Consider the following 17723-nt stretch of genomic DNA (forward strand, 5'->3'; position numbering starts at 1 on the left):
TTTGGTGTTTTATCTGTTTTCCACAGTGATGCTAACACTGTTCTTGCCGCTGTGATTAAGTATTTTAAGTAGTATGACCTGTTGGTCTTTACCGCTTTCGTCTGGTGTTTTACTCAAGAGGAATAGTTGAGGATCATATGTTACAGGTTGACCGATGATAACTTCTATGTTATATAGTTTCTTCCAAATTTTTTGGACTGATGTACATGTCCACCAACAGTGATAAAAGGTGCCTCTAGCTTTACGACACTTCCAACACAAACCAGATGTCGAACTGTTCATATTCTGAATATCGCTCGGTATCTTTTCGGTTCTTGTAGGTTATCCAGGTTGTGTGACCGTGGTCTTGGTATTTTCTTTCCTGACGTTTCGCCCACAGCTGTGGCAGGCATCCTCAGAGGAGTCACACTGAAGGACAGTGACTCTCAGTGTCAAGTGTGTAGGAAGAGCAATATATAGTCAGAAGGGGGTTGGGTTTGAGATGAGTCATTGTCCTGTAAAGTATCAAAGGTAATGTGCTAACCATTGTCCTGTAAGTATCAAGATAATGTGCTAATGAGGGTGCGGTATGTTAATGTGGAACCATTGTATCCTGTAGCTATCTTATTCTTGCCAAAGGTTACTTTCCTTTCTGCTCTGGAAGCCCCCCACCCCCCGGATCTGGAGAGGGAGACGGCTCAGGAGCGCAGCCTTCGTATTATTTCCCAGGTCAGAAAGCTAAATTCTGGCAGCGGCAAAGGATGAGGCCAGGGAGGTTCTTTACGATTGAGATCTTGTGTCCTTTCCTCTGCCTGGAGGTCGTGGAAGACACTTGGAATTCATCAGAGTACTTCAGGATACTCCAAATAACAACTCCCCCCTTCTATCTATTTTTTAAAATATTTTTGCTGAACGATCTCCCTTGGAAGACTTAAAATGTTATATTTTCTGACAGTCTAACAAGTTGTGATTTTTGTTAGTATTAATGGGCCTTCTTTGCATGTGTTATATATAAATATTTATTACATTGATTCTTAGGGCAATCTAAAGTTTTTAGGGATCCTCTGCCCATGGTTTTATGGGTTTCCCCTCACCAGGTAGTCATGGTAGTGATTGGTGTTGTGGTTTTATTGGAAAAGGCAGGGTATAGATAGAGCCCCCCCCCCCAAATCTGGCACCATCTTTTTCAAAGCATGTAGATGTGTTCGGTGAAATCAGGAAAGAGCTTTCACCCAAAACTGTGGGGGACTGCATCCTGATTAGTCAGTGTTTTTGATATGGCTCTGTTGTAGGGCCTGAGTGCGAATTCTTCTGGAATGGCACAAAGCTCATCTCACATATTCATGCTGTTTGCAGGAGTTTATCTTGGTACTAAAAACTTTGTTCTTAAAAAAAAAAAAAAAACCTTAAAATATGGTATCTCTTCATTAGGGATTGAAAGCTGATTATTATGCAGGAATGGGGATGGGGCAGACTGTCATATCTGCGTGTGAATATACTTTACAAATGTAGCCGCTTGTGGCAAAGAGAACTGGGCATCTCAAGGTGACCCTTTTTGGGGGGAGGGTCAATTGTCTGGTTAGGCCTGTCTTTTCAGTAGACTGTTTTGAAAGAAATTGAATTTTGGCCTGTGATTGGTTAAAAGTAGACCAAAGGCTATATTTACAATCCATGCTGCTGACCAAATAAATTCTGTAGTGGTTAGTGTTGGACTAGGTTCCAATCCCCACTCAGTCACTGGGTGACCTTGAGCTGGTGGCAGTCTTTCAGCGTGACTTACTCTTGAGGAATCTTGTGAGGATAACATGGAGGAAAGGAGAACCATACGTGTTGTCCTGAGCTTCTTGGGATAGATTATCACAGGTGACCAACTTAAATCACATCACCTTCTGGTAGGACTCTGTAATGCTAAGGTCTGGTTCATACATGCAAGAAAACGAGGTGTTGTGATGGACTGCAAGTACCGGATCTTAGTTTTGAATGCTCTTATGTTTAAAAACTCACTGCAGATAGAAAGCCAACATATCAAGCACTGTGTTAGAACCCTTACCCCTGCTAGGCTAGCTTTCTGCTTGGATGGAACACTTAGGCATTCGGAGCTGGAATCCACCAGTCTAAAGTGGTGTGTTCCACTCTTTAAGTATTCTTCCACATCGTTGTCCTGCAGCTGTGGACCAGGCCTAACTTTAGCTGAATTTGGGGGCATTGATTCTACTATGGCTACTCTGTACTAGGTGTCTGCATTTAGGACTGGGTGATGTCTGTTTTGCCTCTATAATGGTCTTGCAAACCTGCTGGGGGATGTTGGTTGGTCAGTGTATGAAGCATGTTGATGGATTAACACATTATCATTAAATGGCCTATTGGCCTGATCCAGCAGGGCTGTTCTTTGGTTGTCTGTCTTATGAGCTGGTTTAATTTCCCTTTGGATGCATAAGTTTCTCCGAGCAATGGTTCATATGAGCGCAAAGGCCCTTTTTTATTTGTTTGAAATCCTAAGCCTGTCTATTTTGTTCCCGTTCTCTTGCTTTCAGCAGCCCGGCACCATCTCATGCCCACCTGCCGGCTCACCCTCCTCCTTCGGCCATGGCAGCCCCGGCTCAGACTCAGCAGCCCGGCTTGATGGCCCAGATGGCCACCACTGCGGCGGGGGTGGCCGTTGGCTCCGCCGTGGGCCACGTGGTTGGCGGCGCTCTCACCGGGGCGTTCAGTGGCGGCGGCAGCTCCGAGCCGGCGAAGCCAGCCAGCACCACCCAGGTGAGACTGGAATCCTTGGCCAATTGTAAGTGACTGGATGGGTGGGTGGTGGGGCTGATGGAAATGGCTGCTTGCCATTGGAGCGCATCTAGGGTGAGTTTCTGCTGGTGAATCTGGTTCAGCGTGGTGTAGTGGTTGAGCAGTGGTTTGGAGCGGTGGACTCTGATCTGGAGAATCGGGTTGGATTCCCCACGCCTCCACATGAGCGGCAGGCGCTAATCTGGTGAACTGGATTTGTTTCCCCACCCCTCCACATGAAGCCAGCTGGGTGACCTTCGGCTAGTCACAGCTCTCTTAGAGCTCTCTCAGCCCCACCTACCTCACTGGGTGTCTGTTGTGGGGAGGGTACAAATTTGGAAATGGCTGAGAAGTTTTCACAGCTGTACAGAGAACTGGCTAATGGGATGCTGTGGCAGAAATATGATGTGATAAAATCCAGACTGTTAAGATGGTGCCACGTCCTCGTGGCGGACTCTGGGACATGGTATTGTTCACTTTGGCCTCTAGTTTTGCCTAAGCAGGTTAACCAAAGGAAGATACAGAGGGATTGGCCAACAGGCTGTACTGGTTGCAGAAACTGTCTGCCACTTAGATCCAGACGGAATCAACTGTCATCCTGAGTCGGGAGAAAAAGAATCAAGAATGTTAAAGTACTGTACTGGATCCAGCCAGCTGTTCTAAAGGGATGAGAGGCTCCTCTTTGACCACAAAAAGGCTATGCTGGGGATCATGCGACTTGCATGAAAAAAAGCCATGTGGGTCAGGGGTTGTAGTAAGAAGGGGAATTAGAAAAGCTGGCTGGATCCAGCCCCTTGATGTACAAATATGTCCTGAACTGACGCCTTCTTCTTTCGTGTGCCTCTAGGAGCCCAGGCAGCAGCCGGCCTATCAGCAGTCCCAGTATGGACCATGCCACTATGAGATGAAGCAGTTCCTGGATTGCGCTACCAACCAGAGCGACCTGACCTTGTGCGAGGGCTTCAACGAGGCCCTGAAGCAGTGCAAGTATAACAGCGGTGAGCGTTACAGTGGGGAGGCCAGAGGAAGCGGCTCGTAACTGGGCTTGGCTGAGGTTGGAGAGGTGGTGCGCTGTGCCTGATGCGCAGAGAACGCGTTCGGAGCAAGTCCTATTGCAATTACCTGCAGCGGTGTGTAAGAGCACACCTGTGACCAAGTCTTGAAAATGGCTGAACTTGGCCATATTGTTCATTGCTGTTTGGTGCATGGCAACCCGAGTCATACCACCCATCTATGGTTGTGGTGGTCACATTTTTTTTTACAGAGGATAGGTGTGCAGGTGAGGAAGAAGACTACAACAGGGAAGGGCAGATTTTGTTTCTAAGAATGACTTGACTTTTTCCCCAGGAACCTTAGTGGCTGTGTGTGTGTGTGTGTGTTAAGTGCCGTCAAGTTGCTTCCGACTCATGGCGACCCTATGAATGAAAGTCCTCCAAAATGTCCTATCTTTGACAGCCTTGCTCCGATCCTGCAAATTGAAGGCTGTGGCTTCCTTTATTGAGTCCATCCATCTCTTGTTGGGTCTTCCTCTTTTCCTGCTGCCCTCAACTTTTCCTAGCATGACTGTCTTTTCCAGTGACTCTTGTCGTCTCATGACGTGACCAAAATACGACAGCCTCAGTTTAGTCATTTTAGCTTCTAGGGTCAGTTTAGGCTTGATTTGATCTATAACCCACTGATTTGGTTTTTTTTTTTTTTGCAGTCCACGGAATCCGTAACACTCTCCTCCAACACCACATTTCAAAGGAATCTATTTTCTTCCTATCAGCTTTCTTCACTGTCCAGCTTTCACACCCAGACATAGTAATAGGGAATACGATGGCATGAATCCCCAGGAACCTTACAGGCTACCAGTAACAAAATAGTGGCTTCCACAAAAAATTACAGCAAGTCTTCATTGCTTGGGTGGGAAAACCTTTCCTCCACCGTTTCCCAAAGCAAACCACCTCCCTGACCTCAAACAGTAATTTGCCCTGCAGGGGAAAAATATACTGCTCCCTCTGTTGATCTTGGAAGAGGCAAATAGAAGCTCTGATACAGGGGGAAAGGATCAGTAGCATGTTTGTTTGTTTGTGTGTGTGTGTGTGTGTGTGTGTCCAGAGCAAGGGTGCAACATGTGCTGCCTCCTTCACACAAAATACAAATTAGCTGCTGTGATAGCTTTAAACGAACTCATTACAGCAGCACTGGAGGGTGGTGGTGGTCTGAGAGCTACTGTTTGTTGCTCTGAGAGTGACCGGTCATTCCTGAGTAACCCTTCTCCATCTGAGAGGTACTGTTTGTTGCTCTGAGAGTGACCAGTCACTCATGATTAACTTTCCTCCCTTCCATGCTCTGCAATGTTAAATTGGACACGTAATTTTGAAATGGATGGGAAGGGTCTCTAGGAGTGGAGATGCAGCTTGGGAGTGGAGCCATGGCTTTGCGATGCAAAGCCTGTTTTGCATGCCTCAAATCCCAGGTGCATCCCCTAGTATCTCCAGTTAAAAAAGAGCCAGATAGCAGGTGAGATTGGCCTGAGACCGTGGAGAGCTGCTGCCAGTCAGAGTAGGTAGTGTTGAACTTGATGGGCCAACTGTCTGTTTCTCATAGGATGTAGGGTCATTCCCCTGCATTAGGGCAGTAGATGACCCTTCTTCCTACCACTGCAAGAATTTAGACAGGAAAGACATCTTTATACTAAGTCCAAAGTGCTAAAGGGAATTTTCATATCTGAAGTACCTGAAGGTCAGCATTCTCAGCTAATGATCTGTTCTCTGCTGCAACCAAATGACTGTCATTTTTCCCTTCTTTGCAGGGGTTGCTTCCCTCTTGTGAAGAGAGTTTCCACTCTGATGCATCAAAATAAGATCCTGGAGTAGAGCCGTTGAAACCCAAAAGGACTGGAAGGGCTAGCAGGCAGCGAGGGCAGAGGATCCAAACAGATCACTAAACCTTCCTAGTGCAGTTCTCAGTTGTAAATTAGCAAGCTGAGAGAATTCTGGTTGAATTTTTACAGTGGAGCTTTTAAGATGTTCTAGAGAAATGTGAAATAAAAAGAGATGGTTTATTTTAATCTACAACTTGGTTTGGTGTTTCCCTGTTTTTTTTTTGTTTTTTTTAAGTCTCTTGGATGTTTAAAAAGTGGGAGATGTAACTACTGGACCAAAAGACCTGCATGTTGGACTGTGAATGAAGGAGTAACCAGATAATTCTAGTTTTGCTGCATGGCTAATTCAAAGAGGTAGTGGAGTAGACAGCCCCCCCCCAAAGAGATTGTTTTCTTCTGTCCTCCAACATCAGCCCCTTTGTTTCTACTTTCACAACTTCTCTCTAGGGATGTGTACAGATCATTGTCACACAGTGCGGGTGGGAAGAGCAGACGTGGACCACTGTCCAATTCCTGAGGGCCTATCTGGTAGCGGCAGGCAGCTGACATCTTTGTGAAAATGCTAGGTCTTTTCTTGTTATGTGAACTCAGGATCCTGTAACACACATGAATTCATATGTTCCTCCCAAGAGCTCAGGGTTGCAACCATTTTTATCCACACAAAAGCCTGGTAAGTTAGGCTCAAGGTCACATACTGCAATTTACATCTGAGTAGGACCCTGAGACCTAAACTAGTTACTATGCGGCACTGGTGCTTTGCTGTGGTGTTTCGGAAGATTCTAAATGTACTTTCCTTCTCTGCAAATTTTAAAGACACATTGGTAGACGGAGAATTCCAGCAAACTAAACATTTAACATGCAAGATTGGAGTTAGCCCCCTGTTCGAGCTTCCAGTTACTGTAGCATCCGTTCCGCTACTCTGCCAGAGGCAGGATACTGGGTTAAATGGATCTATGTTCTGATCCAGAAGTCCTAGACATAAGGTTAAGAAACTAACTTCATTGAGCTTGCCAATGTGACTCAGCAAAAAAAAAAAAAGCAGAAAAAAAAGAAGCAAAGTCAGTGCTTTATTTTCCAGAGTGTGTCTTCGAAGCCTTTCATTTCCCCTAGTAGTATAATTGCTAACTTCAGCTAGGTAAAAGGTAAAGGTCCCCTGTGCAAGCACCGGGTCATTCCTGACCCATGGGGTGACTTCACATCCCGATGTTTACTAGGCAGACTTTGTTCGCGGGGTGGTTTGCCAGTGCCTTCCCCAGTCATCTTCCCTTTACCCCCAGCAAGCTGGGTACTCGTTTTACCGACCTCAGCTAAGAAGAACATTATTCAGTAACAAGGCCACCTGAAAATCCACAGTATCCTATTGACATGGAAAGCGGGCAGGAGAAGGAAATGTGATCTTGCATGACTCAGGTGGCCTGCTTGTCTTATTTTAGACCTGAGCGGGTTATGTAATATGCTGAAGGTCATCAGCATCAGCTTAAGTTCATGGGTGTTCCCAAGGAGCTTGGTGATTAAATTAGTTACCGACTGGTTTAGAGTGCTAAACAGGCGAATAGGAAGCTCTACCAATGGATAATTGTGAGGCTATTGTGTTTTGTGGTAATCTCAAGGGCCAGTAGGTGTCGATGTTGCCTCACACTGTTTTATCTCAGAAAAGAGAGGCGGAAATAATTGTGAACTGTAACTTTTCTATTCAAGTTGGAGGAGACGGTGAACAGAAATCCTGTCATGATGTTCTCATAATGGGAGAGTGTGTTACACATGATCTGATAGGCGCAGTTGCCATTATGTGTGAATAGTATGCAGTGCCGTCAAGTGGCTTCCGACTCATGGCAACCCTATGAATCAAAGTCCCCCAAAATGTCCTCTCTCTAACAGCCTTGCTCAGATCTTGCAATTTGAGGGCTGTGGCTTCCTTTGTTGAGTCAATCCATCTCTTGTTCTTCTTTTCCTGCTGCCCTCAACTTTTCCGAGAGTAACATGTAATTTCCATCCACAGTATGCATAAACAGTTATCCTGAAAAATCTGGCTTTCCAATAGTGTATGCTGAAGATGGAAAACATGCTCTTTCTTGATTCTGCGGGTGGTGAGCATTGTCATTCTTATATGGCAGAGCAATTTTCTGGATTAATTCCCATAACAAGCAAGTATTTGGTATGTTAACTAGTTAAGAGATTCTACGGCGATCAGGATTGGGTTACCCACTTCCAGGTATGGCCAGGAGTTCTTGCAAAATTACATCTCCAGAGACCAGTTCCCCCTGAAGGAAATGGTAGCTTTGGAGGGCAGGCTCTAGGGCATCCTATCCCTACTGAGCTCCTCCCCAAACTTTGCCTCACCAGGCACCACCCCGAAATCTCCAGGAATTTCCTAAGTCAGAGTTAGCAACCCAGGTCAGGAGCTAGCTTGGCCTGGGACCTGCATCTCTGAAGGGACTGCCTCTCCCTGATTGGACACGTGAAGCTGCCTTATATTGAATCACACCATTGGTCCTTCAAGGTCGGTATTGTCTAGGACTGGCAGTAGCTCTCCAGGGTCTTGGACAGAGGTCTCTCGTATAACCTACTATTTGATCCTTTTAGAAGGAGATGCCAGGGATTGAACCTGCTCCTCAGCTTCCCAGTTCTAGTCTCTTCTCACCATACATTCCCATTGGAGGCCCAGATGGGCTCGGCCCATTGCAGCAGATTCTTGGAGATAAATCTAATCATCTAGAATGGACTGCAGATGGAAACGGGGAATGTCTCTTTCATGCTGGGAATTAGGAGACCCTGTAAGGTCAATTTATTCCAGATGACTCAGCATGAGTTTGTGTTTTAGGATTGCCAAAATCCAGTTGGGGCCTGGAGATCCCCTAGAATGATAAGTGATCTCCAGATGACAGCGATCACATCCTCTGGAGAAAATGGCTACTTTAGAAGTGGACTCTATGGCATTATACCCTGCTGAGGTCCCTTTCCTCCTCAAGCTCCTCCTCCAAATCTTCAGGAATTTCCAACTTGGAGTGGGCAACCCTTGTTTTAAAGACTTGGGCTACTCACTGTGTACTGGCTGCTTTTTATGTTGATAAATGGTGCATTTTGGCTTTTTAAGCAGTTTTGTTATCTGCCTGTTCTTTTAAATGTATGTTGTAAACTGCCTTGAACCAACGTTTGTGGGGAAAGACGGCCTGGAAGGCTTTTAATTCTGCTGGAGAAAGGATTGCTCACCGACTCCTGCCACTGATGTCACTGTTAAAGTCTCAGAGCCTTGGCTCACAAACACACAGCCAGCTACCCTTCGTGCCCTGAGAAAAGGAGAGGAAATGAAAATTTGCATAAGGGCAGCATTTCTGAAGCCCCATGAGAGTTTAAATGACAAGAATCGGTCAAGGGTGGGTTAGCTGACCTGCTCTAAATTCTCAGCCATGGGCTTCAGTCTGCTTCTCCTCCTGTTGGCATCTTGCACCGGTGAGAATTTGAGACAGGTTTTATTGGTCTTAGTGGCAATGACACAACTGGCTAGGAGCTTTAGTCCCATTTCCACCATTTCTCTTTTAGCTGCCTCAGTTTCACAGGGAATGGGATAGTTTAGATTCCTGTACCTTCAGTTGACATGAGAAGAGGATTTTGATAGGGGCAGCAGCTTTCCTTTGCATTTCAAGAAGAAGCCCCTTCTGAAATTGCTTTAACAGTAAGGCACGGACACCTTTTCTAGCATTACGAATGGCAAACATTGGAATGTGATGTGACACTGATTTCCTTCCCATTCATTCTAGGCTTCAGTTCTGGGGCAACACCACTGACTCAATCAGAAGACCGTTTATCGGTGGCGTTGGGGGGGACCACGAGTATGTCTTGTACTCTGCAAGGCGTGGAGTTTATCAGTGGCAACAACCCATCCTGGTATCGACAGAGACCAGGGAATCCTCCTCAACCACTAATATTCAAGGCCAGGGAAAGGGCCTCAGGGGTCCCCGACCGATTCTCTGGAGAGACTTATGGCAACAGGGCAGTATTAACCATTGCCAGGGTCCAGGCAGACGACGAGGGAGATTATTATTGTGCTGTGTGGCATGACAGTGCGTCACACACTGATCCAGTCCGACGTGGAAGTGAAACAAAAAGCCTGTGTGCATCCGAGAGAGTCACATTCGCAAGCGAAAGCAAGAAATGCACCAGACTGGTGTGAAGGTCGCAGGAGTAGAAGCAGTAGAAATGTTGGCAACTTTAGCAAAAGGTCAGTTTTAGGGTTGCCAACAGGCTGGCACATTCTGGGAGATTTCCTGGGGAGAGTGGGCTTTAGATAGAGTGGGCTTTGGGGAGGGATAATACTATAGACTCCACCCTCCCAAGCAGCCACTTTCTCCAGGTAGGGTTGCCAGGTCCCTCTTCGCTACCAGCGGGAGGTTTTTAGGGCGGAGCCTGAGGAGGGCGTGGTTTAGGAGGGGATGGACTTCAGTGCCATAGAGTCCAATTGCCAAAGCAGCCATTTTCTCCAGGCGAACTGATCTCTATTGGCTGGAGATCAGTTGTAGTAGCAGGAGATCTCCAGCTAGTACCTGGAGGTTAAGCAAAACAAAAACAAAGGCACCTCCGTGCCTACACCAAATAGGTTTGGAAGTTAGCACGGGAAAGTGGTACACAAATGCACATAAACAGGTTGCAAAAAACAAGTCTGTAATGAGTGATGAAGATGGAAAGAACAAAACAAGTGTGCAACATGAAAACTCAGCAACTAAGTGACTAGTTATATACAAATATACAGGTAAGCATGAAACAGTCTATTAGTGTGTATCTGGAGGCAAAAAGTCCTCTTCTGAGTTTCAAAAATAATCCGTTCAGCAGGATATCCAATAGTAGGTATAAATCCAAAAGCTAGGGGACGGCCGTTTCACATTCGTTTCTTCAGCCCCACATTGCATCATTCATTTTGTAGTAAGTCAATTACATATACAAGTCCATTTCAATTCAACATTCTGCAGCAGCACTGTCAACAGGTTCCCAATGGGGAACCTCATGAAGAGGGACCGGGCAACCCTAATGCTTCTGTGCCTTTTACAGCAGCTTGTAAATTTATCTTTTTTTTTTGTACTTGCTACAGATTGGGTTTCTGTGAAAGGCACAGGAACATAGCTGGCATCCTTAGAGGCCACCTCCTGCATTAGAAGGCAGAGAGATAAATACAATTTAAACAGCCATGACAAGGGTTGTCAGGCACTCCCTGGTCAGCCCATTGCAGGAGGTTCTTGGTGATAAAACTGATAATATGGAATGGGACTGCTGATGAGAATAGGGAATGTCTCTTTCATGCTGGTAATTAGGAGAGGCTGTAATGCCATTTTATTTCGGATGGCTCTGTATGACCACGTGTTTTAGGGTTGCCAACATCCAGTTGGGGCCTGGAGATCTCCTGGAATGATAACTGATCTCCAGGTGGCAGCGATCACATCCCCTGGAGGAAATGGCTGCTTTGGAAGGTGGACTCTATGGCATTACACCCCTTTCTCTCTGAGCTCCACCCAGGCTTCCCAGGCCCTGCAGCTCCACTGGCGGGAGCTTTGCAAGGCCGCGGTGGACGTGTGGGGTGCGCGTGCGTGCCTGGCGTGACACGATCGCGCACCCCGCACATTGCGCCTGCATCACTTCCTGGTTTACCCGGGAGTGACGCGGACGCTCTAGCAATCCCGGCTGAAACTCTATGGTGGGCAACCCAGTGGATTGGCAGGATTTTACCCGCCACCACCGGGCACCTGGCAACCCTAGCTTCACCTCCAAATCGCCACAAATTTCCCAGCCCAGACTGGGCAACTCTAGTTTTAAAGACCTGGCCTACTCACTGCTGATTTTTATGCTGATATTTAAATAATGTATTTTGGCTTTTTAAAATTGTTTTAGATGCAGCAGTTTTGTTACCTGCCTGTTCTTTTAAATGTATGTTGTAAACTGCCTTGAACCCATGTTTGTGGGGAAAGGCGACTTGGAAGGCTTTTAATTCTGCTGGGGCAAGGGATTCCTGCCACTGATGTCACTGTTAAAGTCTCAGAGCCTTGGCTCATAAACACACATGAAAGGAAGAGGAAATGGAAATTTGCATAAGGGAGGCATGTCTGAAGCCCCATGAGAGTTTAAATGACAAGAATCGGTCAAGGGTGGGTTAGCTGACCTGCTCTAAATTCTTAGCCATGGGCTTCAGTCTGCTCCTCCTCCTGTTGGCATCTTGCTCCGGTGAGAATTTGAGATAGGTTTTATGGCCGATGACACAGTTGGCTTGGAGATTTAGTTCTGTTTCCACCGTTTCTCTTTTAGCTGCCTCAGTTTTACGGGGAATGGGATTGTTTAGAGATTCCTGTACCTTCAATTGACGAGAGAAGAGGATTTTGAAAGGGGCAGCAGCTTTCCTTTGCATTTCATGCCACAAGAAGAAGCCCCTTCTGAATAGGGTTGCCAGCTCCAGGTTGGGAAATACCTGGAGATTTGGGGGGAGGAGCCTGAGGGGGGCAGCGTTTGGAGAGGGGAGGGACTTCAGTGCCATAGAGTCCAATGGCCAAAGCAGCCATTTTCTTCGGGGGAACTGATCCCTGTGACCTGGAGATCAGTTGCAATTAGCGGGAGATCTCCAGCCACCACCTGGAGGTTGGCAACCCTGCATTTGAAATTGCTTTAACAGTAAGGCATGGACACCTTCTCTAGTATTATGAATGGCAAACATTGGAATGTGATGTGGCGCTGATTTCCTTCCCGTTCATTTTAGGCTTCAGTTCTGAGGCAACGCCGCTGACTCAATCAGAAGACCGTTTATCGGTGGCGTTGGGGGGGACCACGAGTATCTCTTGTACTCTGCAAGGTGTGGAGTTTATCAGTAGCAAGCACCCATCCTGGTATCGACAGAGACCAGGGAGTCCTCCTCAACTTCTAATATACGAGTCCAGGCAAAGAGCCTCAGGGATCTCCGACCGATTCTCTGGAGTTACTAGTGACAACAGGGCAGTATTAACCATTGCCAGGGCCCAGGCAGACGACGAGGGAGATTATTATTGTGCTGTATGGCATGACAGTGCGTCACACACTGATCCAGTCCAATGTGGAAGTGAAACAAAAATCCTGTGTGCATCCAAGAGTGTCACACAAGCAAGCGAAAGCAAGAAATGCACTAGACTGGTGTGAAGCGTGCAGGAGTAGAAGCAATAAAAATGTTGGCAACTTTAGCAAAAGGTCAGTTTTAGGGTTGCCAACAGGTTGGCACATTCTGGGAGATTTCCCGAGGAGACTGGGCTTTGGGGAGGGAGACGTCTGTGGGATATAATTGACCTCCATCTCCATTGTACAAACACACAATGAGGCTGATTATTACTGTTTATCTCATGACGGCATCGATCAGCTTGCAATGATACAACCTCATGGGGAAGTGAGACCAAAACCTCCAAGCAGCAGATGAGCTACAATGCATGCTGGTTGCTTGGAAGGCTTTAAGAGGGGAGTGGACCTGTTCATGAAGGAGAGGGCTATTCATGGCTACTAGTCAAAATGAATACTAGTCGTGATGCATACCTATTCTCTCTAGTATCAGAGGCAGGACAATGCTGCTGCAGCTGTCTCATTTGTGGGCTTCCTAGAGGCACCTGGTTGGTCACTGTGTGAGCAGACTGCTGGACTTGATGGACATTGGACTGATCCAGCATGACTTTTCTTATGTTCTTATGCTTGAAGCAGGAGCTGAGTTTAGATGCTCATTGAAGGGGCTCACCAGACACCACTGCTGTGCAACCCTTTGGTGGGTGAAATGTGTCTTAAAGCGAGGGAAGCTATTTAAAGCAAAGAGGAGTCAGGCAAGAGAGGCGTGCCCAGCGTTCCCTTTTTGTTTGCAGCCCTTCCTCTCTGCTCGTGGGCTTCCTTCCAAGCTTAGAGCCTGGTTGGAAGAAGAGCAACTGGGGAATGTGGTTGTAAGGAAAAACAGTGGACAAGGAAGTGTTTGGAGCCCCTTTCCACCCATGGCTTCTCCACTTTACACCTCCCTACCTCGAGGCTGGCAACCCTAAGGTCCACTGAGGTCCCTCCCATCACCATTGGTTGATAGAAGGTCATGATGCCTCTAGATGGTCAGTAATATTGCCAGCATGTCCATCAGTGATAAAATCTGATTCAGGCATAGTTGCCACTGTAAAGTTGGGCATGTGTGTCTGTGTGGGGGAGTGAAGGGCTGTATGCATGCTTATACAGTCAACAATGCATAGATGGGAGATGAAGGTCAGGCCTGCCTGCACCTGCTCTGGCCCTGCTTTCTATGCGCGCTTGGCCAGATTTCAGCAAGAGTATACCAGCTGTTGTTCTCGTCCACACACCTTGAAACCAGCATACATGCTTTCTTCTGCACCTCCTGCTGTTTCCTCCCAAGGGAAACTGTGTTATTCTTCAAGGTCCTTCAGGTTAGACTGAAAGACGTTAACTAGAGGAGACATGCACAACTCGTTCCTCAAGATGACAGCATTGTATTTGAACAGGAGCTCTGGTTCCCAAACCACTGTGTCCATACAGAGAGTCGGGCTGGCCTAGAGTCTATAAATGTTGACCGGCACCCCTTTTTCTTTGGGGAGGCTCCTGAAGCTTTAACTGTAGAACACCGGGCGGAAATTTAACAGGAAAACATCCTCCTTTTCAAGTTCTCCCATGCCAGAAGATGCACCATCTGTTGAATATATACTTGCCTTGTAGAGGTTACAATACGCAGGAGCTCTGCCAGTAAAACAAGGTGGCAATCCTTGTGGGAATGAAACTGTAACATAGGAAATACATTCTGCACATGTTCATAGGCACTTGATTGCTGGCCCTAACATTTATACCATGGTAATAAAGAAGTACGTCTGGGCATAGCAGACACAGAATACCCATTTTGTTTTTTGTGGGCAGCAGGAATATGGGGGAAAGAAGGTGGGGAAAGTCACCGTTATTTTGTTTCCCAAGTCAATAACCGATTTCAAAAAGAAAAGAGGGATCTTCGGGTTGAGAACCTGACAACCCAAGGCACTGCATGAGGGGTAGGGTTGCCAGGTCCCTCTTTGCAACCGGTGGGAGATTTCGGGGTTGGAGTCTGAAGAGCGCGGGGTTTGGGGAGGGGAGGGACTTCAATGCCATAAAGTTCAATTGCCAAAGCGGCCATTTTTCTCCAGGTGAACTGGTCTCTACTGGCTGGAGATCAGTTGAATTAGCAGGAGATCTCCTGCTACTACCTGGCAACCCTAATGAGGGGCTCTGCGTTGGACCTGTAGGATCCTGCCTCTTTTCCATTGGTTGTTCTTTAGCTTGACCTGTGCCAGGGAGTTGTAGTTAATGAGCCCCTCATTTGCATGGAGGGCATGCTCTCTTGACCTCAGGGGTTTAAGAGAGAACTGGAGGATGCCCGTCAGAGATCCCCATGACTGGCTCATCAGTTTCCTCTGCAATGGCTCAGAGCCTGCTGTTCCTGACCATCCTGGTCTGCATTGGTAAGAAAAATTCCTGTGAAGAATGAAATAAAATATACTTGAAGGATATAGAAGTACCTCGTATTCTTAATTGCCAGCCGTGCCAACATTTAATTCGGCTGCCTTTTGAAATTAATGGATCTCCCTTTGCTTTCGTACAGGGCCAAGTTCCCAGCAACTGCAGCCCCTGAAGTCTTCGGAGACTGTCTCTCTAGGGGGGACCATGACCGTGTCTTGCAGATTTAGCGGTGGAACCATAGGAGATGGCAACTACCCTTGGTGGGCCCAGCACAGACCGGGGAAAACTCCAAGAGCAATTATATATGCCACCAGCAGCAGACCACCTGGCATCCCAGACCGTTTCAGCAGGTTGAGGTCTGGGAATACGATGTCCCTGACAATCACGGGGGTCCAGGCGGAAGATGAAGCTGATTATTATTGTGTTGGGTCGCCTGGGAGTGAATGGCCCAGCTGCATATTCAGATGGGAAAGTGAGACCAAAACCCTCCGCTGTTTGCCTCTCTCTCCTTGTGCATACAGAAGCCAAACTTCGCTCCTCCTGCAATGATCGCTGCCACCTGGAGATCAGTTATCATTCCAGGAGATCTCCAGGCCTGAACTGGATGTTGGCAACCCTAAAACATGTGGTCATACAGAGCCATCAGAAATAAAATGGCCTTGGAAAAAGGGTATTTTTATGAATTTTTAGAATGATGATTGTATTGTATATCGAATTGTATCGAGCATGTTGTATAAATACCCTTTCACACTGTTCTTTTTTCTTTTAATAGTATTATATATATATTCTTCTTTTTTTTTTCCCTTTTTTATATTGTATGTTTGGTTAAAAAATTAATAAAAATTATATATATAAAAAAGAAATAAAATGGCCTTACCGGGTCTCCTAATTACCAGCATGAAAGAGTCATTCCCCGTTTCTATCAGCAGCCCTCCTCAGCATCCGCCCCAAAAATCTCCCACCGGTTGCAAAGAGCAACCTGGCAACCCTAACTCTATGGCATTATACCCCTTTTTCTCCGAGCTCCATCTCCAAATCTCCACAAATTTCCCAGCAAACACTGGGCAACCCTAGTTTTAAAGACTTGGGCTACTCACTGCTGATTTTTATGCTGATATTTAAATGATGTGTTTTGGTTTTTTAAAATTGTTTTAGATGCAGCAGTTTTGTTACCTGCCTGTTCTTTTAAATGTATGTTGTAAACTGCCTTGAACCCATGTTTGTGGGGAAAGGTGACTTGGAAGGCTTTTAATTCTGCTGGGGCAAGGGATTCCTGCCACTGATGTCACTGTTAAAGTCTCAGAGCCTTGGCTCATAAACACACATGAAAGGGAGAGGAAATGCAAATTTGCATAAGGGAGGCATGTCTGAAGCCCCATGAGAGTTTAAATGACAAGAATCAGTCAAGGGTGGGTTAGCTGACCTGCTCTAAATTCTCAGCCATGGGCTTCAGTCTGCTTCTCCTCCTGTTGGCATCTTGCACCGGTGAGAATTTGAGAATAGGGTTGCCAGCTTCAGGTTGGGAAATACCTGGAGATTTTGGGGGAGGAGCCTGAGGGGGTAGGGTTTGGAGAGGGGAGGGACTTCAATGCCATAGAGCCCAATTGCCAAAGTGGCTATTTTCTTCAGGGGAACTGATCCCTGTGACCTGGAGATCAGTTGTAATTAGTGGGAGATCTCCAGCTACCACCTGGAGGCTGATGTAAAAAATACTCACAATACCGGTAACCAAAAGCTAAGGGGAAAAAACCCAACACAACTCAATATATTCAACACGTCATTAACAACGTGCTGACAGTGAAAAACAACCACAAGGTGTACAAATACATACAATTATTTACAATTGATAATCAATTGTAAATAATTGTATAGATTTGTACACCTTGTGGTTGTTTTTCACTGTTAGCACGTTGTTAATGAAGTGTTGAATATATTGAGTTGAGCTGGGTTTTTTCCCCTTACCACCTGGAGGTTGGCAACCCTACATCTGAAATTGCTTTAACAGTAAGGCACGGCCACCTTTTCTAGCGTTACGAATGGCAAACATTGGAATGTGATGTGACACAGATTTCCTTCCCGTTCATTCTAGGCTTCAGTTCTGAGGCAACGCCGCTGACTCAATCAGAAGACCGTTTATCGGTGGCGTTGGGGGGGACCACGAGTATGTCTTGTACTCTGCAAGGCATGGAATTTATCAGTGGCAACAACCCATCCTGGTGTCGACAGACACCAGGGAATCCTCCTCAAAATCTAATATACGAGGTCAGGCAAAGGTCCTCAGGGATCCCCGACCGATTCTCTAGAGATACTTATGGCAACAGGGCAGTATTAACCATTGCCAGGGTCCAGGCAGACGACGAGGGAGATTATTATTGTGCTGTGTCGCATGAAGGGGTGTCACACACTGATCCAGTCTGACGTGGAAGTGAAACAAAAAGCCTGTGTGCCTCCGAGAGAGTCACACACGCAAGCGAAAGCAAGAAATGCACCAGACTGGTGTGAAGCACACAGGAGTAGAAGCAGTGAAAATGTTGGCAACTTTAGCAAAAGGTCAGTTTTAGGGTTGCCAACAGGTTGGCACATTCTGGGAGATTTCCTGGGGAGAGTGGGCTTTAGGTAGAGTGGGCTTTGGGGAGGGATA

At 46.5% G+C, this 17723-nt stretch overlaps 1 protein-coding gene across 1 annotated transcript in view; it reads left to right on the forward strand.

Annotated features, from left to right (window-relative positions):
- Window positions 1-5645, forward strand: part of CHCHD10 (coiled-coil-helix-coiled-coil-helix domain containing 10) — a 123437-nt gene extending 117792 nt beyond the window's left edge. Inside the window, exons 3-5 of the mRNA XM_056859787.1 lie at window positions 2514-2736; window positions 3602-3752; window positions 5552-5645. Of these exons, the coding sequence (XP_056715765.1) occupies window positions 2514-2736; window positions 3602-3752; window positions 5552-5571 (394 nt within the window). The 3' untranslated portion in view covers window positions 5572-5645. The remainder of the gene's footprint in view (window positions 1-2513; window positions 2737-3601; window positions 3753-5551) is intronic.
- Window positions 5646-17723: the final 12078 nt, after the last annotated feature.

The sequence above is a fragment of the Euleptes europaea genome, chromosome 13 (assembly GCF_029931775.1).
Source record: "Euleptes europaea isolate rEulEur1 chromosome 13, rEulEur1.hap1, whole genome shotgun sequence".
NCBI classification, from domain to species: domain Eukaryota; kingdom Metazoa; phylum Chordata; class Lepidosauria; order Squamata; family Sphaerodactylidae; genus Euleptes; species Euleptes europaea.